Source organism: Hemicordylus capensis, chromosome 7, assembly GCF_027244095.1.
Source record: "Hemicordylus capensis ecotype Gifberg chromosome 7, rHemCap1.1.pri, whole genome shotgun sequence".
In the NCBI taxonomy this organism is placed as follows: domain Eukaryota; kingdom Metazoa; phylum Chordata; class Lepidosauria; order Squamata; family Cordylidae; genus Hemicordylus; species Hemicordylus capensis.
The window spans coordinates 8,512,710-8,536,101 of record NC_069663.1 but is presented as its reverse complement, the minus strand read 5'-3'; the positions used below and the strand labels follow the sequence as shown (position 1 = coordinate 8,536,101).

The following is a 23,392-nucleotide window of genomic DNA, read 5'->3' as shown; positions in this document are numbered from 1 at the left end:
TTCCACAATTCCCCTTTTCTCTGGAATTCCCATCCGTTTTTCATTCATTTTATACAGTGCATGGATGATGTCATTACCATCAGATTGTTGCAGCTCAGTCTTTCCTGTATTCTTCTTCCGCACTTTTTACAGATCTGATTTGTGGTAACCTTTTTTTTTGGTAATGAAATGCAATTGCAGTCCCAGCCTGTCCAGTATGGACAGAAAAAAGTGTGATTAAGTCTTTTCAGGACTTCTGTGACTTTACAGGTTCAGCCGTTTTATTGCTTACTGTTGATCTCAGCTGGGGGTCAGTGAGTAATTGCCACTTTTTAATAGCCTCTCTGAATTGCCCCGGTACTGGTTGCTGTTAATGGTGGTCGGGGGCAGTGGGGCGGGTGGGGGGAGAGTGTTAGCCTTTAAACAAAACTGTTTTGCTCTTAAAAATATAAGCGAGAATGAATTAAACTTCTGAGAAGATATGATTACATAGTGGCTAAGAGACAGACAAAATATAGATATTGACTTCTGGGAAACATTGTCACAGGCAAACTGTGTCTGCTTGCCACTGAAATGGGGTGTAGGACCAAGTGCATATCTACAGGCTATTGGCACAGCGGGGAAATGCTTGACTAACAAGCAGAAGGTTGCCAGTTCGAATCCCTGCTGGTACTTTATCGGGCAGCAGCACTATAGGAAGATGCTGAAAAGCATCATCTCATACTGCACGGGCGGAGGCAATGGTCAACCCCTCCTGTATTCTACCAAAGACAACCGCAGGGCTTTGTGGGCGCCAGGAGTCGAAATCGACTTGACGGCACACTTTACCTTTTAAGTACAGTATAGGAAAGCCTATTCTGCAGTTTTTTTTAACACCATCCCTCTTGATTTAAGCTTGTGCCCTTGTGTGTTGCAACTTGTTGAAACCATGGAACATGTTTTGATAGAATGTATCTTCTTAATAATATGAGGAAACGTTTTATTACTCCTCGTTTGCTCTTGTTCCCTGGCAGCACCAGAGGGTTTTAGTGTTTCATATCTCTTGGCTGGTTCAGACAGAGCAGTAGCTGAAAATATAGCTAAATATCTTGCTGCTGCTATTAAAACAAGATCCCAGTTGGCTAAAAACTAACAGTTTATTAATGATTTTAAAGACAGTTATTTTTTATTTTTGTAGGAAGCTGCTTTATATTGAGTCAGACCGTTGGTCTATCTAGCTCAGTATTGTCTACACTGACTGGCAGCGGCTTCTCCAAGGTTTCAGGCAGAGAGATTTCCCAGCCCTACATGGAGATGCCAAGGAGTGAACCTTGGACCTTCTGCATGCAAGCAGATGCTCTTCCCTTAAGCTATGGCCCCATCCCCTATGGGAAGTACCTTATAGTAGCCAGCCCTCACACGTAGTTACCCATCCAAATGCAAACCAAGCATTTGGACCCTGCATAGCAAAGGAGACAACTCGTGCTCACTATCACAAGATCAGCATTTTAGCTTGCAGTTTTATTTTATATTTTATGAAACATAGGAGTGTTGTGTTTATCAGGGTTGCTATTTAAAAGAATATTCAGAATTTTATAATATGGTGTTAGCACTTTTTTGGTAATTTTTTTCTATTTTATTGTTTTGCTTGTAGAGAGGTCTGTGGACCAAATAAACACAGTGACTGACTGAGATACCAGGAGGTTAGTTTATTGAGGAGAGAGTTATAGGAGGTTCCCAAACAGTGGTCCCTCTAATTTTTTTCCATCTCTGTGTGGAATGAGTTTTGTTATGGTTGGCAGTATCAAGGCAATGTGTGCATAACTGCATTCAGAATGGGGCCTTCCTGATTCAACCTGAGTGGGATCTAAATTGAATTGAATGGACATCCAAAAACTTGTGAGCGCGTGCATGTGCGCATGCCTTAGAGGGAACAGTGTTCCCAAAAGTACTGTAACAGAATGCCTTCAGAGCATGGCAGTTAAATTTTAATTTGACTGAGCCACTTTAGGAAGGGTGATACATAAACTGAATAAATAAAATGCACTGGGCCGTAGTCTGTGATGATGAGCAGCAAAAGATGCAGATATCCCTTGGATAAAGGGAAATACTAGTCTCTGACCATTCTGTAAGAGTTCCTCTTAGCAACCTCTTTTTGCAGACAAATTAACTTTCTTTCTCAACATTGGTCCAAACAGCTGTTTTCTGAGAGTGAAGATTACAGTGATGCACTTGATGGGAATGAGGAACCACTGTTAAAGGAACCTAGAAAGGTAACATATATATCATATCTGGTTTTTTTTAACCTTTTAGGAACATAGGAAGCTGCCATATACTGAGTCAGACCCTTGGTCCATCTAGCTCAGTATTGTCTACTCTGACTGGCAGTGGCTCTCCAAGGTTCCAGGCACGGGTCTCTCCCAGCTCTACCTGGAGATGCTGCCAGGGATTGAACCTTCTGCGTGCCAGGCAGATGCTCTGCCACAGATGGTATCTACATAGCAGTACATCATCTTCTCTGATCTATCTAGAGCATGATGTCATCTTCCTATTTGACTTAAGCTACATGCAGGCTGACACTATATTAAGCTTTAAACTGTTTATAAATCCAAAACAATACTTTTTTTTTTTTTAAGGAACGGAAGGCAGCCAAGCTAAGTAAAGAAGCCATCAAACAACTACATAGTGAGACTCAGCGACTTATTAGAGGTAAGATTTATACCCTTGAAGGATTCTGTGAACCTTTAAGATAGATCCTGGTTGTGGCCCTTGAATGAGTAGCTGACAGCCAGACTAAGTTGCTCATGAATCGTCCCACTAAGATTAATGTGATTAGTCATGACTGGCTTGTCACATTAATTTCAGTGGGACTACTCATGAGTCTGGATGTCAACCTGTATCTGTAGCACCCTGTGGTTTTGATTGTCGTTGCTGTCCACAGGCGTTGTAGTATTTGATGAAATGTTTTCAAATTTGTGCCTCTGCAGTTGTCAGATTGCTGATCATATTGGGGGGGAGTCTCAGTCACTGGCTTTTATGGAGGGGGAAATGTGCAGTGGGGGATGAATAGCCAAGCAGCCTTTGGTGAGAGAAACACTAAATGCAAACAATGTGAAAACCTGAAGCAAGTCCCGTGACCTGCAAAGCAGTGTTCCCTCTAACAGGGATTCCCAGATGTTGTTGATTACAACTCCCAGACTCCCCAAGCAAAAGCCATTATAGCTGGGGACTCTGGGAGTTGTAGTCACCAACATCCGGGAATCCCTATTAGAGGGAACACTGCTGCAAAGATCCTTTCCTCTCCCGACGTGCCCCTAAAATCTTTTGACTGCTTTTAATTGTTGCAATTTTGGCTGAAAGGCAGGGTATGAATATATGCATTGCTTTGGGCACCAGGCGGAAAAGTGGTACAGGAGAACCTCGTTAATTGTGGATCTGGCATCCGCGGTTTTGTGTATTTAAGAGGTTAGGACTCGCATATCCACAGTTCGGGGATGGGCAGAAAAGGATGGTACACATTTGACAATTGCGGTACATATGATGGTACACAAATGACTCCAAGGTCACTTCCGCCTGCCACTTTGTGGCTCCTTTCTGTAAAAGCGGGGGGAAAGGGGAAAAAGAGAGAGAACTTTTTACCTGGAAAAAAACCCCTTAAAAATAAACAAACTTTGGGGGTATTGCTAGACAGCTGGGGGCACAGCACGGTAGGGCACTATCCCCCCCACCTTTCCCTAATTCCAGTCTGTTTTTTGTCTGCTTTTCACCAGCCCCTTTTCACCGTCTTCGCCCTTTTGCCCCACTGCCTCCGGAACCTAACCTCCCATTGCCCTGTTCCCCCGTTATCCGCAGTTTCACTATCAGTAGTCATGGTTCCCCTAACCCCCTGTTGAGGTCTGTTTCCCCTGTTGTGATATTCCTTCAGATATTTAACGAAGGCTGTCATCTTCCCCCCTTTGTCTTTTCTTCTCTAGGCCAAACCTCCCCAGCTTCTTTAACCATTCCCCATGGGTCTTGGCTTCCAGTCCCCTCCTTTGAACCCATTCCTGTTTATCAGTGCTGTTCTTAGTGTCTGTGACTGGGCACAGTATTCTGTGTGAGGGCTAATGGATGCAGAAACGGAGTGGGATTATTATTTCTTGCTATCTGAATATTGTATCTCTATTAATGCAGCTGAACTGCATTAGCTTTTTTAACGGGCTCTTGGGATTAGATGTGAGGAGGAGGAGGAGGAAGCTACAGTCGAGATGTGGGATAATCTGTCATGTCGGGTGAAGGACCGGGCAGTGATAGTTTATGGAAAAACAGTCCCAGTCAGGTGGCGGGGATAGCTGACATAGGTGATCTAGAACAGAGATTCTCAACCTTGGGTTCCCAATTTTATTGGACTTCCAACTCCCATAATCCCCAGCCCCAAAGGCGTTTGTATGGGGATTATGGGAGTTGGAAGTCCAACAACATCTGGGGACCCAAGGTTGAGAACCCCTGATCTAGAACATAGGAAGCTGTCTTATACTGAGTCAGACCATTGGTCCATCTAGCTCCGCATTGTCTAGACAGATTGGCAGTAGCCTCTCTAAGGTTCCAGGCAGGAGTCTCTCTCAGTCCTATCTGGAGATGCTTCCAGGGACAACTTGGAACCTTCTGCATTCAAGCATCCAGGTGCTCTTCCCAGAGTGGCCCCATCCCCTAAGGGGATATCTTCCAGTATGTAGTCTCCCATTCAACTGCAAACCAGGGTGAACTCTGCTTAGCAAAGAAGACAATTCCTGCTTGCTACCACAAGACCAGCTCTCCTCCTCAAATCTGGGATTTGATACAGGGTGGAGGAGCTCTGCTGTTCGTGCTGCCCGACTGGGATTGCTTGTAGCGCATGTTCAGTTCTGGGTCCTCCAGCCATGATATAACATGCCACACCCCCCCACCCCAGGAATGACTATTAGGAGCATGCAAAACTCCCAAATCTCAGTTGGAGCCACCTCTTCCTTACATCTTATTGTTAGAGCCCATCCACTGCAACCATTCCTGACCTGTTTACTTGAGAGAAAGACAGGCAAGTGAGTTGCCAATTCCCTCCCCCTATGTAGGGACAGCATCCTGAGACTAAGTCCCTGGGTGCCAACCATCAGCACAAATGGAAAAGACAAGTTTTCAAGGCAAATAATACAATGGATAGACAAGACCTGAGGCTATTTTCAACTTGGTCTTTTGGCATTTTCTTTTCCACTTTATGTTTTTGTTTTCCTGCTTGCCCTGGGCCCCTCTCCCCACTGAAGTCCAGAACAGGGGATGATGTCCGCACTTAGGGCTTGGTGGCTTGTGTTGTAGGCTGGTTTCTGATCACGAGAACAAAACGGCAATCCTGGGCAAAAAGGCAAAGCAATAAAGTCAAAAGGAAATCAGAACAGTTTAACCTCTGTGTTTCTTCTCTGGTAGAAGCCAGTGTGCCTCTCCCCTATCATCTCCCAGAAGCCAAAAGTGTCCACGAATTCTTCAAGCGCAAACCTCGGCCTGCTTTCCAGGGAAGTGCTATGACTTTGCTGAAGTAAGTCCAGCTTGATTGAACTCTTCTAAATTGTTGCTTCTTTTCATAGTATAGACATGTCTGAGTGTGTTGCAATTTCTCAGTAGTGCTTAACACACACACACACACACACACACACACCCCTTTGTAGAATGTGCTGGGTGCAGAGTTCAGCTTCCTGAGAAACTCAGGTTTCATTAAAAAAGCGGGGGGTGGGTGGGTGGGTTTCTAGTCCCTGTGGCTATGAATATCTGCTTGAAAGTGTGTAAGACAAATGTAGTGAACAGTCTCCTCTCCCTCTAAAGAGTTAACAGGAAGTGAACTCTTGTCTTGACTGACAGGCTGGTGAACTCCAGGGCTCACCCAATCAGTCCAATAGGTGGGTGGGACACGAGAGCTGCAGGGGGAAATTCTGAGAACAAGAAAGGAAGTCTTGTCAGAGAGTGCAGATTAACATGAGGTCGGATGCTTCATGGTGGAACTGCAGGATAATCTCTTGGGGTGAGAGATCTGCAGGAGGCTTGATTCTCATCAAGAGTTTGGTGAGTCAAGGAAAGGGGAAGCCATGACTTTGTTGGCTTCGGGAACCCAGCATAGGGAACAGTTTGTTAAGTCAGACTGGGCGTCAGGAATATATTTTGCTTTTGTGTGCGTGCTTTGCATTTTCCTAAATATCTGTTCTTTGCAACTGAGTAACTAAGTTTTACTGTATGCCACTCCAGCATCATTCAGGATGCTTTTGAAGTATTTTTGCAACTTTAAGTTTATCAAAAATGCTAAAAGCCTCAGATAGAACCTGTCTGTAGTAACTGAATAAAAGTTCTTTTCTCTGTTCTTTTTTCCAAGCCTCGGAGGGTTGATTATTAACCCAGTACGAGGCGGGGGATTTTTCTGGTGCAGAACATGTCTCAAAGGGCAACTTGGCCAAATTGAAAATTAGCTCCACGTGCAGGCAAAACGCACGAGAGGGAAAGGTTTTTTCCCCATTTAGTCTTGCTTGTTAGGAAAAAGGGGACCAGATTTTTGCCTTTGCCCAGGACCCAGCTATAGAGAGATCTTGGACTAAAGCACTCAATCCAATGGGTTCTAGTCAAGTCTTAGAGTACTTGGTGGTAGCAGGAACCTACCAGAACTTCTGGGTTTACCAGAATCTTTTCTTAGCTTTTCTAGGTTTGGAAAGTTAAAAAGATTTTTAAGCTAGCCAGTCTGCTTCTCAGAGCACAGGAAAGGGATGGCTCAGCCCAAAAATCTCCCTCTGTTGAGGAACTGGTTTAGACTGGTCAGGTAGATTATCCATTAACCTGGCCTGAATCAGGAAAGAGATTTTTTTCCACTACAGCAAAGACGACTGGAATCTCAGAAGCCTGAGCTGACTGAGTAAGATTTCTGGGGATTAAGAGCAAGACTTTAGTATACAGGTGGACCTCCTCGCTTGTGGATTCATGATCTGCGGTTTCCTGTCTCAGCACATGCGGGGGGGAGGGGCGGGGAGAAAACCACCGTCCTCGTGTATCCATGTATCGGGGGTGGTGGGAAATGACCACAGGGGTCATTTCCAGCTGCCATATTAGGAATCGGAGCCACAAAATGGCTCCCGTCAACCCCCCCCCCCAAAAAAAAAAACAAAAAACAATTTTCGGCCAGTTGAGGGGCACAGTGTGACTTGGTGGGAGCAGCAGAGACAAGTAAGGAACTCCCCCCTCCTCACAAAAATGGTCTGATTTCTGCCTGTTTTGGGCAAAAACAGCTGACTGGGAACCTAGCCCCCACGATCCCATAGGAATCAATTATCCGATATTTGGGGTTCCCATATCCGTGGTACCACCGCGGAACAGAACCCCTGAGAATATCGAGGTCCACCTGTATAGCACAACCTCATGCTTCTCCAGTGAATAGCAAAAACCTAAATGTACAATTCAAAATAAAATGAATACATTTGCATAATGTGTCCAGATTTCAGAATTGCACATTTTCTTGGGCAGAATGTGAATTGTCTTTGCTGTAGAATCCTAGTTTATTTTTCATGCAGAGTAGTTGGTTTCAGAATAGACCACATCTGATGACATGGCATGTAACATCGGTTTCAGTTTGTAATGGATCCTGTTTTATAGTAGCACTGCCACCCTCTTCTCTAGAAACTGTCTACCAAGGAAGAGTCCAGCTGAAACATGTCGTCGTAATGTGTGAATTTGCCAGAGTGGACTAAAATAAAATGGGGGCCAGTAGGAGATCTCCCTCTGCCCTGAAAGAAGGGGTGTTTTATATATTACTGTTGGAAGGAATCTGCAATAATTTTGTGACAACTGTCTAATTTTCGTTTCTGTCTTCTGAAAAATCATGTGCTAAACAACTAAGTTCTTTAGCCTGACTTCCACACACTTTGCAGTGATTATATAAAGGTCAGAAGAGGGTGGTGAAGCTTTGCCTCTGTTGTTCTTGGTAGATCAACTAAATATCAGCTCACACTTGATGGAGAAAATGCTGTGCCAAAGAACCCAGGCACTGACTGCAGAGAGAGTGGGAGAGAAGAAACCGACCAACCAGCAACTAGGGAGTTAGAAGCAGGACCCAATCCTCAGACTTCGACCCTCCTGAACTCTTGTGTTGCCAGAACAGATGGCTCTTCTGCTGGAGAGGTGGAGAATTTGATGGAAGAATGTCTTGAGCAAAATGGGCAGAGTGGTGATCCCAGAACGGAAAGCCCTACTGAGGAGACAAATTATGAAAAGCAAGAAGACACTAAACTAATCGCTGTTGAATACAGTGTGCCGGTGGAGAATAAAGTGGAAGGGGATGCGATTAAGCAGAGAGAGGAGCCATTGTTGGAATCCTCTGCAGAGCCCAAAGAAGCTGTTCAGCCTCCCAGGACAGTGTTGGTAGCAACGGGTGAAAAACGAAAGAAGTCCAGGTTGGACTGGCTTCGGGAGCTGGGGGTGGACCTGACCATTAAGCCTACACTCTGTTCCAGGGATGATTCATTTATTAATCTTGATGAGCCTCAGTTGAACAAAGGTATGGCTCTAACTGTTAGGACCTTGCTTGGGCTAACTGGATCCTGATTAGCTTTTGGCTATTTGTATGGGTTCCACAGGGGCAGCAGTGTGCTTCTGACGAAAGGACTCCCCATTCTATGTTAACTTGAATTGGGGTGTGTGTGCTCTTTATTCGCCTACTGCACCTTCTCCTAAAGTGCCTCACTTAATTCAGGGCTTCCCAATCATGGGGGCCCAGATATTGTTGGATTACAGCTCCCATCATCCCCCAGCCCCAATGGCCATAGTGACTGGGGATAATGGGAATTGTTGCCCAGCAACATCTGCGGACACACACTTGGGAACCCCTGAATTAACTGATTGGCTGCCATCTGCCTCTTAATACATGAGCCGGCTGGGGTGGTCGGTACCATCTGGGGGACAAATGCTCATTGTGATTTTCGACAAGGTCTACACACCTAATGGTGCAGTGGGGAAGTAGCCTGCCTAGAGAGCAGGAGGCTGTTGGTTCAAATCACCCCAGAATATGGGAAACTCCTATATCGGGAAGCAGCGATATAGAAAGGTGCTGAAAGGCATCATCTCATACTGCACTGGAGGTGGCAATGGTAAACCCCTCCTGTATTCTATCAAAGAAAACCACAGGGCTCTGTGGGCGCCAGGAGTCGACACTGACTCGACGGCACAACCAACCAACCAACCAACCAACCTAAAGATGGAAAAGAGGCGATTTTCAACTTCCATTGTCTCACCATGCTTTTATTGTTCTGACCATCAGGCCTGCTGCAGCAAAATTTGCAAAAGTGTTTTGAAAGCTTTTAAAAGTTCTAAAAACACAAAAACTACTATAAAATTACATTGATATTGTCAGAGGAATGGAAATAAAAATGGGTAGGTATGTCCTCTGAAGATTACTCCAAAGAGTACAGCAATGTGTTCATTCTGACCTGTGCAAAAATTTGCTCTGTGCAAAAATTTGTGTAATCTTTCCCTAATCAGCTGATGGGGAGGGATAAAGAAGGGCTGAGGACACACACAAAGTTGTAAGTGCAACAATACTATCATCTATTTCCTATCTCGGGGGATAGACTTTGCCAAAAAATAATGATGAGCATTTGTCCCTTGAGATGATAATGATGGTGAAAAGTTGTGGGACTGGCTTATGGACTATCTTTGAGTACTGAAATCCAGTGACACTCATTTCCTGTGTCTTAAGATCATGGCATCGTATCACACTGCTAGGCTAGCATGTTTAACTCAACCTCAACTATATACAGTAGATCTGATTCATGATTATTTTCCTGTCACTTGTTTTTCCTGTAACCATAACAGCGGATATGGAAACTGCTATCTCATTTGTTTTCACAAGTCACCAGCCCACACCTACACGTGTTAGTTATTTTGGGAAGGCCTGAGAGGGGGAAAAAGAAACCCATCCTCTTTCCTGTTGTACAGCTGCTTCTTATCATGGTGGCCTGGAAGGGGTTTCTAGTCATCCTAGGCGAATAGAAGCCTGCTTCCTTTATTCTTGCCAGCCGAGCTGCCATTTGAGAGATTCTCAGTTATGTGCCAGAGTGAAGTCCTGTTCATTTGATCCTAAACAGGGTCAGAAGCCAGGGTTGGAGAGCTGTGTGTGCTCCTGATCTGCAGTGGTGAAAACTCAAAAAGCAACGTAGGAGGAGGGAAGAATGATTGTTAGGGAGCTGGATCAGATGGATGCACTCTATCCACATTCCATCTCCAGAATTTTACCGAGGGTGGATGAAAAGCCATTCTACGCAGCTCCTGCCTCCCACACAATCACTCTTCCCTCCACCCCCCTTGCCTTTTGAGTTCTCACGACCATGGACTGAAAGCACGCACGGCTCTCCTACCTGGCTGGACCCTCCTCTGACCCTGTTTAGGGTTGTGTGAACAGCCTATGACCCTTGTTAAATGGGAAGGGTATTGGAGCAAGCACAGCAGTCTTAATTTTTGAGTTGAGTCCTTGCCCAAGATCTGAGGTGTTTAAGCTTAGCTTCTCTCCTGCCCCCAAGGGGAAACTTGAAGGGGCTGAGGAACCAGGTTTCCCCTTGAAGGTGGGGCGGGGGGGGATCTGAGGAACCCTAATCCTACCAAATGTCAAATCAACTTCTGAATACAGAAGCTCATATTTTTCAGCTTGACTGGCACCTCCCTGCAAAGTAGATGAATCCAGTTGAAGAGAAATTAATTAGGTTTTTTTAAAAAAAAGTGAAAACTATGAAACCTTTTACAAATGCATGGTTATAGTAATGCTTTCTTCTTTTTAAAACCAAAATGCAGAGCTGGAAGCTTTGAAACAACGTTTTGCAAAGCATGCGCTTCACACACCAAAACCGAAAGCTGAACGAACGGTGAACCTGAATATTATTTGTAAAGAGACCACTAATGAGGGCAAGGAGGAGCTAAAAGCAGATGTAGTGCCTGTGCTGTTAGCTGCAGAGGACAAAGAGGATGCAATCCACACAAAGCCAGGTATTCTGCTGGTGGGAGGAAGAGCGTAAGATGTCCTGGCTGCAGCGTTTAGTCAGTCCATATTTGAAAAACCACTTTTAAAGGTGCCTCTGATTTCTTGGACAGGAGGTGTAAACCATTTTTAATGTTTGTTTTCAGTAGTACTTCTGAAACTTGCAGGTGGAATGACTCATTTTAAAGACATTTGATTCTGTATTGTGAGAGAAGAACTCTTTAGATGGCATCAACATAAAGTAAAAACAGCCCTGCTGGATCAGGCCCAGGGCCCGTCTGCAGGGCTGCAGAAATCCACTAGTCTGTGACGAGTGAAAAAATGATTCCTGACGAGTGAAAAAGGCCCTGATGAGCAACGTTCCAACATAGCAGGGCTGCTCAACTTTGGCCCTCCGGCAGATGTTGGCCTACCACTCCCATCATCCATGGCTATTGGCCACTGTGGCTGGGGATTATGGGAGTTGTAGTCCAAAAACACCGGTGGGGGTGGGGGGCAAAGTTGAGCAGGCCTGCAACATAACTTCAGTAAAATATTTTGTCTGGCTGATAAATTGAGCCAACCACCTGCCTATCTGGTCTAGCATCCTGTTTCCCAGAGTGGCCCACCAGATGCGCCTGGGAAGCCCGGAAGTGGGAGATGAAGACATGCCTCCTCTTCCGCCATTGCTTCCCTGCAACTGGTATTCCCTGCAACTGAGAGACAACCTGCCTCTGAGCCATCAAGTCTAGTACCCATTGGTAGGTGTGTCCTCCCTAGGTAGGTAGATGGGTCTCGATACATCATCTGACTTGGCCAAGCCCTGCCCTACTTTTCCGGTTCACAAGGACTGTCCAGGCAGCTCACAGGATTAAAAATCACATGAAAAGATATAACATCTTTATAATTAAGTCTCTTAGCCAGCCAGCGTGGAGATGTGGCAAGGCAACGCGTGCCGGCGAGGGAGGCACCTGATTGGCTGAGCTCTGTTTGGCCGGTGGAGGTGCCTGGCTGTTGTGAGGAGGGGCCATCTCGGCTGCAGCCTGGGCTGGGAGGTGGGAGGCAATGGGAAGGACTGGCCCTGGCCTGGCACCAGAGGGGGTGAGTGGGACATGCGTGCCCACTGAGGAGGAGAGGGGGAAGAAAGTGCCGGCAGTGGCTGCCCGGCTGGCGGGTGGAGGAGGGAGGAGAGGAAAGTGGCGGGCGGGGGGAGAGGAAGGCGGTGGCGGGCGGGCGGGAGGGAGCAAAACGTGGAGGAACGGGAGGGGAGAAGGGCTGGAGAGTGCGAGCTGGAGGGACGGGGAAGAGAGGATAGCCCGGGGTCAGAGGAAGAGGGAAACAGCCGGCCCCAAAGTGCCACACAGATGCTCTGTGCGGGGTTGGCTAGTTATTTAATAAAACACTTAAAAGCATCTGAACCGTAATGATATCCAGCGTCAGCAAGCAGGGCATTCCGAAATCATGGCAAGGAAAGGCCCTCTCTCTCATGCCGCCCTCCACCCCCCCATCCTGCCCCTACAGGTACTGGAGGAGAGGATACAAAGCAGGAACTTGGCTAATGGCTGGACTATTCATGTGGACCCAGAACAGAAGCTGTCCGTTCCTGGCTTGGCTCATCTTGATAGCGATGTGCGAACTGGTTCGACCCTGAACCAGTTTGACATCGAACCGGTTCGTTTCAATGGTTCGGGGTCAAACCGAAACCACTACCCCAAGTTCGGGGGGTTTGCGATCTTTTTAAAAAAACAGGTGCTTCTGGGTTAAGGCCAGAAACCGGCCGAAGAGTGCCTGAACCGGGCGAGGGGGTGATTTAGAAGGCCGGCGGGGGGAGGGGGAACCTCCGTGGACACACACACACACCTGCCGCCGCCACCACCTCCGCCTCCAGGAACCCAAACTGAACTGGCCTTGAACCGGGCCAGCTGGTTCCATGCACATCTCTACATCTTGAGTCTGCTGCCCATGTAGACTTGGCTTATTCTAACTAGAAGGATGGGGCCGTAGCTCAGTGACAGAGCACCTGCTTTGCATGCAGGAGGTCCCAGGTTCGCTCCCTGGCAGCATCTCCAGGTAGGGCCAGGCAGGACTCCTGCCTGAAATCTCAAAGAGAGCTGCTGCCAGCCAGACGGTATGGAACTAGATGGACCAATGGTCTGATGTGGTATAAGGGAACTTCCCATGTTCCTAGAGCTTGGTTATTTCAGCCAGCATATCCTGAAGCTCCCCCCGCCACCCCCATTCAAATGAATTTAAAAAGCAGTGATAATTGTGCATAGCCTCATTAAATGGTTTGCCCGAGGTGGCGATGCTTCCGTGTGTGTGTGTGTGTGTGTGTGTGTGTGTGTGTGTGTTTTTAAAACGAGCATCTCATGTATTCATGCCTTCCTGGATGCCCAGGTGAAAAGTTGCAAATGCTGAAGGCCAAACTGCAGGAGGCCATGAAGCTCCGTAGGATGGAGGAACGGCAGAAGCGGCTCACCCTGTTTAAATTGGATAATGAGGACATGATGGAGGAGGAGGAGGAGGAGGAAGAGGAGGAGGAAGAGATGACGGATGAGTCGGAGGAGGAAGACGAAGAAGGCAATCTGGAGGTTTGCTCCCCCCCCCCCCCCGGTCGCTTGTTTTGCCTACTTTGGCAAGATTTAGTGTGTTGCTGACGTCTCCTAAATTGGCCAGGAACTAAGAGAATTGGGGGTTTGTGCCATATTTAATATTGGCCACTTGCCAAACGGTTACAGTTCTTTGAAGTGAGAAATGATTAAAGAACTGCCTGGAGCGAGGCACTGAAATGTGTTGGGTTTTTGTTGGTGGTTGTTTTTTTTTAAGTGTACACCCAGCTCCTGGAGAGGGCTGCAATCCTGCAGCCAGGAACTCTTGTGTATGCCCATCTTCTCATGCCCAGAGCAGCTCTGATAACCATGGAGCAACTTTAGGAAGCGGAGGCAGGCGCTGCAATCCAGACCTCCAGCCCTGGAATCCTGGAGGGCCAGTTCTGCATTGCCTTGCTCTGCACTGTGCAGCAGCAATGCAGCACAGGATTGTGGGAAATGAGAGAGAGAGAGAGGGAATCACAGCTGGGTCCTGCACAGCTTTCAGCCACCAAGCGAGGATGAGAGCTGGTCTTGTGGTAGCAAGCATGACTTGTCCCCTTAACTAAGCAGGGACTACCCTGGTTGCATATGAATGGGAGACTTGATGTGTCAACACTGTAAGGTATTCCCCTTAGGGGATGGGGCCACTCTGGAAAGAGCATCTAGGTTCCAAGTTTTCTCCCTGGCAGCATCTCCAAGATAGGGCTGAGAGAGATTCCTGCCTGCAACCTTGGAGAAGCCGCTGCCAGTCTGTGAAGACAATCCTGAGCTAGATAGACCAGTGGTCTGACTCAGTAAATGGCAGCTTCTTGTGTTCCTAAGCGGCTCCTAGAAGCTGGATCAACAGTCAGTCTGGCTGTGAGTTGTACAGGATGCTGCTGCTGCTCCGGCTCCATCCCTGGCCTTGTTTCCTGCGGTTCTTCTGTGCAGTGCTTCCCTCCCTCGCCAGGTGTTCTGTGGGGCAAAGCAGAAGATGCACTTATGGCCCTATGGGGAACTTTAAAGCTCTAGGCTATCAGTATTTTAAGCAGATAAATAGCATCACTCACTATGTGGAATTCTTCCCTGTCCTTTTAGGGGAGAAAAGCTGGTCTTGTGGTAGCAAGCACAAATGATCTGCTTTGCTAAGCAGGGAGATCATTTGCATTTAGATGGGCAACTACATGTGAGCTCAGTAGGGTATTCCCCTTAGAGGATGGGGCCGTAGCTCAGTGGCAGAGCATCTGCTTTGCGTGCAGAATGGCCCAGGTTCAGTCCTTGGCATCCCCAGGTAGGGCTGGGCAAGACTCCTGCCTTGAAACCTTGGAGAGCCGCTGCCAGTCTGTGTAGACAATGTTGAGCTGGATGGAGCAGTAGTCTGACTCAGTATGCAGCAGCTTCCTATGTTCCTAATTTGGTGTGTGCATGCTCCATTAGACTGTTGAGTACCTTCTTGGTGAAGCAGAGGAGGATAATGAGGAGCTGAGAGAGCAGGGCCTTGAAGAGGGTGAAAAAGAAACCGACAAAGAATTGGTCGATGAGGAACATGCAGCCCAAACCATGCACTGTCCTGTTGCCCCCAAGTCTTCTTCCACAGAATCGACATTGCTGCTGTTCAAGGATAACTCTTCAAAAACAGGGTGAGGTTGTTTTTTAAAAAAATTTTACAGAACAAAAAAGTTGTGTTTGATGTAAACCTAAAGTGCAAACGCCGTGAGCCATTACAAAACGGTATGTTGTAATATTGCTAGATAGTACCACCGGCACCCTGACGAACAATAACTTGTTCACATTCATTTCTCCGTTTTCCTTGCTACGCCATCATGTACAGAGCTATGCTTGTTTCTTGCAGGTACTCTCTTCCAGGTGAAAAAGCTGAGATGGAAGAAACGGTGGGCAAAAGACCCGACAAGCCAGGTAAAATTGTTGTCTGTCTTGACTGCTTCTTCGTGGCTCTCTTTTCTCTTTGTTGGTCCACGAGCCGGATCCACAAATTTGGGCTATTGGTACCATCTCAGTGGAAGAATCTGCATAGTGATTTTTGGCAATGTCTACCCACCTAGAGATGGAAAACAGGTGATAGCATTGTTTCACTTAAAGCATTTTGCATATCACCCCTTCATTATCCCTACCTCCAAATGATTAGGGTAAAATTGCAGACATTTTTGTATGGAGCACAGGGTTAGGATAGCAATGAACAAATTATTATTATTGTTCATTCAATTTCTATACTGCCTTTACAAAAATGGCTCAGGGCGGAGTTTACACAGAGGAATAATAAAATAAATAAATAAATAAGCAAGCAAGCACACACGTGGGGCAGAGCTTTGGAACGCCTATATTCCTAACTTCCTCCACGGAAGACCCATACTGCCTTGTCTCTCCCGACTTCCTGGTGCTTGCTCAAAGCATTGTTGAACATTTTGAGGTAGTTTGACTGTAATAAAGCATTTAACATTTGAGATGGTAGACGTTTCGTCTGGATTTAGGCTGTTTTCTCTTGGTGACTCATTTGGACAACTCAAGATGTTAGGTGGAACCACAGTTAAACCTTGGATCCATGGGACATCTCTTTTCTTTGGAAGTACATGCTCCCTCCCATGGCCATACGGGAGATGGAAAATATCTATCTATCTATATATTTAATTATCTAAGGCATACCCGTGGTTAATCCCATGCGTGGCAGCTCTTGCGAGAGTTCAGAGAGCTGCCAGATAGCCACGGGTACAGGCTGGAGGGAAGAAAATGGGGAGAAGTGGGCAGGGGGTGGGGGGAGAAGAAGCGGGCCAGCCAGCCAGAAAGCGGTGTGTGGGGGGGAGAAGTGGGCTGGCTGGCCAACCAGAAAACCTCAGGGGTGGGTGGGGTGGGGGAGAAAACGGCGGGGGTGGGTGGGTGGGCCAGCTGGAGACAGAGATGCTCTGTGCTTGGCCCAGCTAGTTGTTTTTATTATGGTTAGAAATAAACCAAGATTGGCCGTGATGTCAGTTCGGACATCACGGCCAGTTCTTGGTTTCTTCTAACCAACCAAATTCTTGGTTTCTTCTAACCAACTTGCTTGAAATAATCTCAGGATCTGAAACCAAGATGGTGGGTTTTTTCCTCTAAGATCAGTAGATTTCCTCCTCTCCCTCCTTAGAAGATGAAGATTCCGTTTTACTGCCGAACTTGGCCAAAGAGAACAGCCACAACAGCAGCTTTGAGCTGATCGGCTCCATGATTCCTTCCTACCAGCCTTGCAATAAGCAGGCAGCTCGTGGGGGCAACTTTCTGTCTGCCTTTGGAGGTGTCCGCTCTCCTTCTCCTGGCTTTTTCAAAACCAGCTTTATTAGCTCTGCATCCAAGGTAATCTTTTTCTCTTGCTTCTTTGGAGTCTTAAGTAATTGTGAAGTATTCATCTTGTGGTGTATGTTGTACACATCCTACATGCAAGGAGAACTCTCTAGTTTCCATTGGCTGGAAATTAAATACCTTCTCGCCATATTGAAACAAACTGGGTGATTCTTCCCCATGACCTTTCTCTGTCTATATATGCCCATTACTCTTCAGGGTAGAAAACAAAGGACTTGCTCCCTTGTACTATGCCCCCAAATCCCACATTTTTATAAACTTCTTGATGCAGACATCATAACAGAATATATCTGACAACATAGTAAATAGTCAAACAAGACAAGAAATGAATAAATACACTCATATGATACATTACTACTACTACTACTACTACTACTGATATTTATATACTGCTCTTCAACAAAATTCTCAAAGCAGTTTACATAGAAAAATAAAAAATACATAAGTTTTTTATGTAATTATTATTACATAATTATAATTATTTAAATACATTAAATAATTATTTCCTATCCTGATCTTTCTTTGGAGGCATACTGTCTTTTTCTATATTTATAAATTCCCCTTTCCCCTCACCCACAATCATTTTGCAATCAACTTGAATTGCTCTGAAATTACCTACTAGGAAATACTATTGTACATTAATTATTTAATGTAAGCACTGGAAGGTAACAGTTGGTAAACTCTCATCAATTGTTAGGGGTGTGCAATTCGGGATTTCGGGTGATTCGGCTCGGACCCGAACCGAATCACCCCTGTTCTGTTTTGTGCCCGAATCTGGGTCACCCGAATCACCCTTGATTCGGTTCGGATTTGGATTTAATCCGAATCCGAATCCGAATCGATTCGGGTGGGTAAAAAGGGGCCCAGGGGCAAAATTTTGGGGTGGGGTGGTAGTGCCCAATGGTTAGAGTCTACCACCCCAATTTCAGGGGGATTGAGCAAAATCCTGATTTTTGGTGAATTTTTAAAGCTTTAGTGACTTTGGGGCAGTTCGGGGGCATAGCATGGGATCTGGGCAAAAGGAGTGGGGTGGGGTGGTAGTGCCTAATGGGTGCAGGCTACCACCCCAATTTCAGGGGGATTGGGCCAAGGGCTGATTTTTGGTAAATTTCTGAAAATTTCATGTCTTTGGGGCAGATTGGGGCATATTGGGGCAGAAAGTGGGGCCTGGGGCAGAATAGTGGGGTGGGGTGGTAGTGCCTAATGGGTGGAGGCTACCACCCGAATTTCAGGGGGTTTGGACAAAGGGGTGATTTTTTGAGAATTTTTGAAGTTTTAGTGACTTTGGGGCAGTTTGGGGGCAGAAAGTGGATCTGCCCCAAAATAGTGGGGTGGTAGTGCCTAATGGGTGGAGGCTACCACCCCCATTTCAGGGGGATTGGGCAGAGGGCTGATTTTTTGAGAATTTTTGAAGTTTGGGTGTCTTTGGGGCAGATTGGGGGCAGAAAGTGGATCTGCCCCAAAGGAGTGGGGTGGGCTGGTAGATAGTGCCTAATGGCTGGAGGCTACCACCCATCCCCAATTTAAGAGTGATTGGGCAGAGGGGGGAATTTTGGTGAATTTCTGAGGTGTGAATTCTCATTCTATCATAGCAAATGAGATTTTTTTCAATTAAACAACTCTCATGACCCCACTTTCACTTTTTCACACTTTCCTTTACTATGAATAATATGAGGAAGTAATCAATTTAGCACACTTCACCTTATGAAGACAAATCTCATAAAAATAAAATCACCAAAATTCCCCCCTCTGCCCAATCACTCTTAAATTGGGGATGGGTGGTAGCCTCCAGCCATTAGGCACTATCTACCAGCCCACCCCACTCCTTTGGGGCAGATCCACTTTCTGCCCCCAATCTGCCCCAAAGACACCCAAATTTCAAAAATTCTCAAAAAATCAGCCCTCTGCCCAATCCCCCTGAAATGGGGGTGGTAGCCTCCACCCATTAGGCACTACCACCCCACCCCACTATTTTGGGGCAGATCCACTTTCTGCCCCCAAACTGCCCCAAAGTCACTAAAACTTCAAAAATTCTCAAAAAATCACCCCTTTGTCCAAACCCCCTGAAATTCGGGTGGTAGCCTTCATCCATTAGGCACTACCACCCCACCCCACTATTCTGCCCCAGGTTCCACTTTCTGCCCCAATATGCCCCAATCTGCCCCAAAGACATGAAATTTTCAGAAATTTACCAAAAATCAGCCCTTGGCCCAATCCCCCTGAAATTGGGGTGGTAGCCTGCACCCATTAGGCACTACCACCCCACCCCACTCCTTTTGCCCAGATCCCATGCTATGCCCCCGAACTGCCCCAAAGTCACTAAAACTTTAAAAATTCACCAAAAATCAACCATGAACCGAATCACCCGAATTTTTCGTGCCCGAAATTCGGGTGATTCGGCTCGTGCCCGAAAAATATCGGGGGACATCGGGGGTGATTCGGTTCGGCCCCGAATCACCCGAAATTGTTCATTTCGGGCACAGATCGTTCTGTGCCCGAAATTTTTTGCACATCCCTATCAATTGTATCCAACAACAATTTTTTCTTGAGACCTATCCATCTAATAATGTACAACAATTATAAGAAAGAGGTTAATCCCAAAATGTGCTTCCTTCCTCAGTAATGGAGAGGGGACAGATACGACGACTGAAATGTCTCTTAAGCTTTACTATAAGTCTGGATTATTATAATGAGGTGGGGGGAACCCTTCATTGTTGATTACTCCATGAAGCCTCACTTAATTTACTCACAGGAGTCTAATGTAAGATGATTTTGTATGTGTATACATACAGATGGCCACCTAATGTTGCAGCAGGGAAATGCTTGGCTAACAAGCAGAAGGTTGCCGGTTCAAATCCCTGCTGGTACTATATCAGGCAGCAGCAATATAGGAAGATGCTGAAAGGCATCATCTCATACTGCGCGGGAGGAGGCAATGGTAAACCCCTCCTGTATTCTACCAAAAGAAAACCATAGGGCTCTGTGGGCGCCGGGAGTCGAAATCGACGTGATGTTACACTTTATACATACAGATCTACAAAACCAACATTTTATATACAGATAAACATATAACGGTGTGAGATTCATATTTTTTGAACACAACTGCCCAATTATAGTTATGCCTTTGCTGGTCTTCCTCTGCCCCATCCCTTCCAGACTGAACTCTTGCTTGTGCCTGCTTTCTAATTAGTCATTCATTTCTATAAATGTGTTCTGTTTTATATCTGCTTAGAGTTCAGGAAAGGCATCTGAGCCTTCCCTCCCCATAGAGGACTCCCAAGATCTCTATAATGCTACACCTGAGGAAAAAAGCCCAGTTCCAGCCACTGGGAGGTTCCAGTTTCAATTCTCCCTCGAAGATGACACCCAAAGTCAACTTCTTGATGCAGATGGGTATGTAACTGGGAAGGTTTGATCTTGCCTATGGATACTGCTTCCCAACTTGTATGAGGCTGGAGAATGGTGGCCCAGGGTGATTAAAATGCGTCCCACCAGCTCAGTAGGGCTGGATTTCTCCCATCTGAAACCTTGGAGAGCTGCTGCTACTCACTGAAGACCAGGGGTAGTCAACCTTGGCTCTCGAGATATTGCTGAACTACAACTTTCATCATCCCCCAACTGCAATTTATTGTGGATGGGCATGTTGGGCATTGTAGTTCAGCAGCAGCTGGAGAGCCCAGGTTGCCTATCCCAGTGCAGACAATACTGAGAAAGATGGATCAATGGTCTGACTTGGTATAAGGTGATGTCCTATGCCTCCTATGAACACACTCACAGCTATGCCTGAACACACATGCTGCATAAATGTGAAGCCTTTATTATTTGGGGATGATGTCTGATTTCTCATGGAGCCTGACCTCCATGAGGAGGTACGCTGATGAGGCAAAGATATACTTCTGCTCCTGACCTTTTGTGGAGAATAAAATAGCCCAGAGAACCGACTGTCTTCTTGGTGGACATCGGCCAAAGGGTCAGCAAAGGGTGCAGGGAAGAATAGACAATACTCCAGAGTATAGACAATAAAGATGGACAAGTAAAACCAGAAATCTTTTTTTTTAAACAGTGAAACTAGATAATAGTTGAGTAGTAAAGAAAAAACAGATAAAGATAGCTAAAAGCGACGAAGGAAAGGATCAGAATATGCATGGCCAGAAAGTAGCGAGCTGAAAAGCGAGCCTTCTGGAGCAAAGGCAAGAAGTAGAACCGAGGAGATCCGCCCACATGCACTGGGTTAAGGATCTTCAAGTATGACTACTTCCTGCCTTTTGGAGCATGTGGGGGGATGTAATCCCAAGCTTGGGTGATCTCCGACACCAGCCGAGAAGTTGGCCATCTCTGCTTTTGATAGTGTTTGCTTGAAGCTGAATGGCTCTGGCATTATCTTGCATCTCAGTGCAGCAGTGATAGGAACTCCTGCTGACTGAGCAAAGAGGCACCTTTTAGAAGTGGTGATTTTCTTTATTGAGCAGGGGGAGAGCAACTGGCCCTATCCGACCCCAGCACAGCATCTCTCCAGTGGCTGTTGCTGGTGTCTTCTTATGTTTCTTACACTGTGAGCCCTTTGGGGACAGGCATCCATTTAACTAATTTCTGTATGTAAACCTCTTTGGGAACTTTGGTTGAAAAGCGGTGTATAAATACTTGTCGTCTTCATATTCCCAAAGTCTGCCTGGAGACCTGTATCTTATTCACATTCTACTTCCTGAGCTGCCTGAGCCTGCTGTGATGGCAGCAGCATTTTGTAAGATGTGGTCACAAACTTGGCTTCCAGATTTCTGAACGTTGGCCACCACCGGAATAAATACCAGTCCTCCAAGAGTCACCTGCCTCTGGCCAGCATGGACGAGAATGCAATGGATGCCAACATGGACGAGCTGCTGGATCTGTGCTCCGGGCAGTTTGCCTCCCAGGACAAGCTCCCTCCGGACACTTACAGTGGCAAGAAGCAGAACATGGATGAACTGCTCGATCTGTGCTCTGGGAAGTTTGCATCTCAAGGCAAGTCTTGGCTGTCCTGATAGGACGAGTGGCCCTGGTTTTGTGCCTCTGCTGGGGCTGTACACTGCACCTTCTGGTGGTTCTGTGCCATATCCTGTGCCCAGAATATATTGCTGAAATCTAAGTGCTTGTTGGCAGAGCAGCGGAAGGGGGCTAGTAAATGCCTACTTCTGGCCAGTAAGCTTTAACTAAGTCTGTCTGGAACTGTTGTGGTGGCTTTTGGTTGGTTGGCTTTAATATAATATAATATAATATAATATAATATAATATAATATAATATAATATAATATAATATCCAGCTGACTAGAATTTCTGCAGTTGTATACTCTATACTATTGCAGTTGCATACTTTCTGGATAGCCAGAAGGAAAGGACTGTGTTTCTAGTGCCCTTGTTTGCAGGTAGATTTCACGAGCATAGAGTTAGGGTAGGGGGAGCCTCCTACCCTAATCTCAGAATGGTGCATGCTCTGCCAATCATGTGTCAGTTAAACCAATGACAGAGGCACCGTCTGTGATCCTGTGCTAAGCAGAGGGTGGGTAGGAGGATTTTTCCTCCTGCCTCATTAAAAATCTGGATACAGCTGCTGGGTAGGAGGGAGTCCCCCAGCCCCACTGCTGCTTGGCACATGAGCATGGAGGGCACCTACAGCCTTGGTTTCAGCTGACAGATGATCAGCAACTGGGAGCATGCGCAGCTCCTGAATCAGAGCAGGTGGCTTCTCTTGCCCTAATCATGATTGGGTGAATCAAGCCCTATGGGCCACCCCTATGCCTCCACCTACCTGATTAACACCACACATATGGAGGTTTCTGATGGCAGGGCAAGGAAAGAGGAATTAGTTGCAAATGGGCTGCAGATTGCAGTTGAGGAGCAAGGGCAGTGGTGTGTGTGTGTGTGTTTATCATATTTATATGCTGCCCAAAATGTATACAATATAGAGCCAGCGTGGTGTAGTGGTTAGAGTGCTGGACTAGGACCGGGGAGACCTGAGTTCAAATCCCCATTCAGCCACGAGACTAGCTGGGTGACTCTGGGCCAGTCACTTCTCTCTCAGCCTAACCTACTTCACAGGGTTGTTGTGAAAGAGAAACTGAAGTATGTAGTACACCGCTCTGGGCTCCTTGGAGGAAGAGTGGGATATAAATGTAAAAATAATAATAATAATAATATCTCTCGGTGGTGTACATAATCTAAAATATAACACAGATAAAATGATTAAAACCAATTATGATATAAAACAAGCTATTTAAAGTTACCTAGCTAGCAAATTTATTAAATTAGTTAATTAAATTTAATTTAGTTAATTTATTCATTTTAGTTAATTTGGTTAACTAAACTAAACCTGAGAACAGGTGTGTCTTAAGGGTTTTTAAAAAAAAACTGAGAAAGAAGCTCTTATTTTGACATGGGAGTGCATTCCGGAGCCCTGGGGCAGCCACAGAGAAGGCCCTGTCCCGAGTCGCCACCCGGTGGCAGCCATAATTGGACCTACCTAATTATGGTGGAAGCCATAATTGGACCTTCCCAGGTA

At 46.2% G+C, this 23,392-nt stretch overlaps 1 protein-coding gene across 3 annotated transcripts in view; it reads left to right on the top strand.

The window, feature by feature from the left end:
• The window catches only part of CLSPN (claspin), a 53,363-nt gene that overhangs the window by 9,693 nt on the left and 20,278 nt on the right, over positions 1-23,392 (top strand). For all 3 annotated transcript variants that reach the window (XM_053267595.1, XM_053267597.1, XM_053267596.1), the window contains exons 5-15: positions 2,157-2,231; positions 2,595-2,667; positions 5,395-5,503; positions 7,926-8,494; positions 10,780-10,971; positions 13,340-13,533; positions 14,950-15,152; positions 15,365-15,429; positions 16,649-16,854; positions 20,093-20,253; positions 21,632-21,858. In XM_053267595.1, the coding sequence (XP_053123570.1) occupies positions 2,157-2,231; positions 2,595-2,667; positions 5,395-5,503; positions 7,926-8,494; positions 10,780-10,971; positions 13,340-13,533; positions 14,950-15,152; positions 15,365-15,429; positions 16,649-16,854; positions 20,093-20,253; positions 21,632-21,858 (2,074 nt within the window). The remainder of the gene's footprint in view (positions 1-2,156; positions 2,232-2,594; positions 2,668-5,394; positions 5,504-7,925; positions 8,495-10,779; positions 10,972-13,339; positions 13,534-14,949; positions 15,153-15,364; positions 15,430-16,648; positions 16,855-20,092; positions 20,254-21,631; positions 21,859-23,392) is intronic.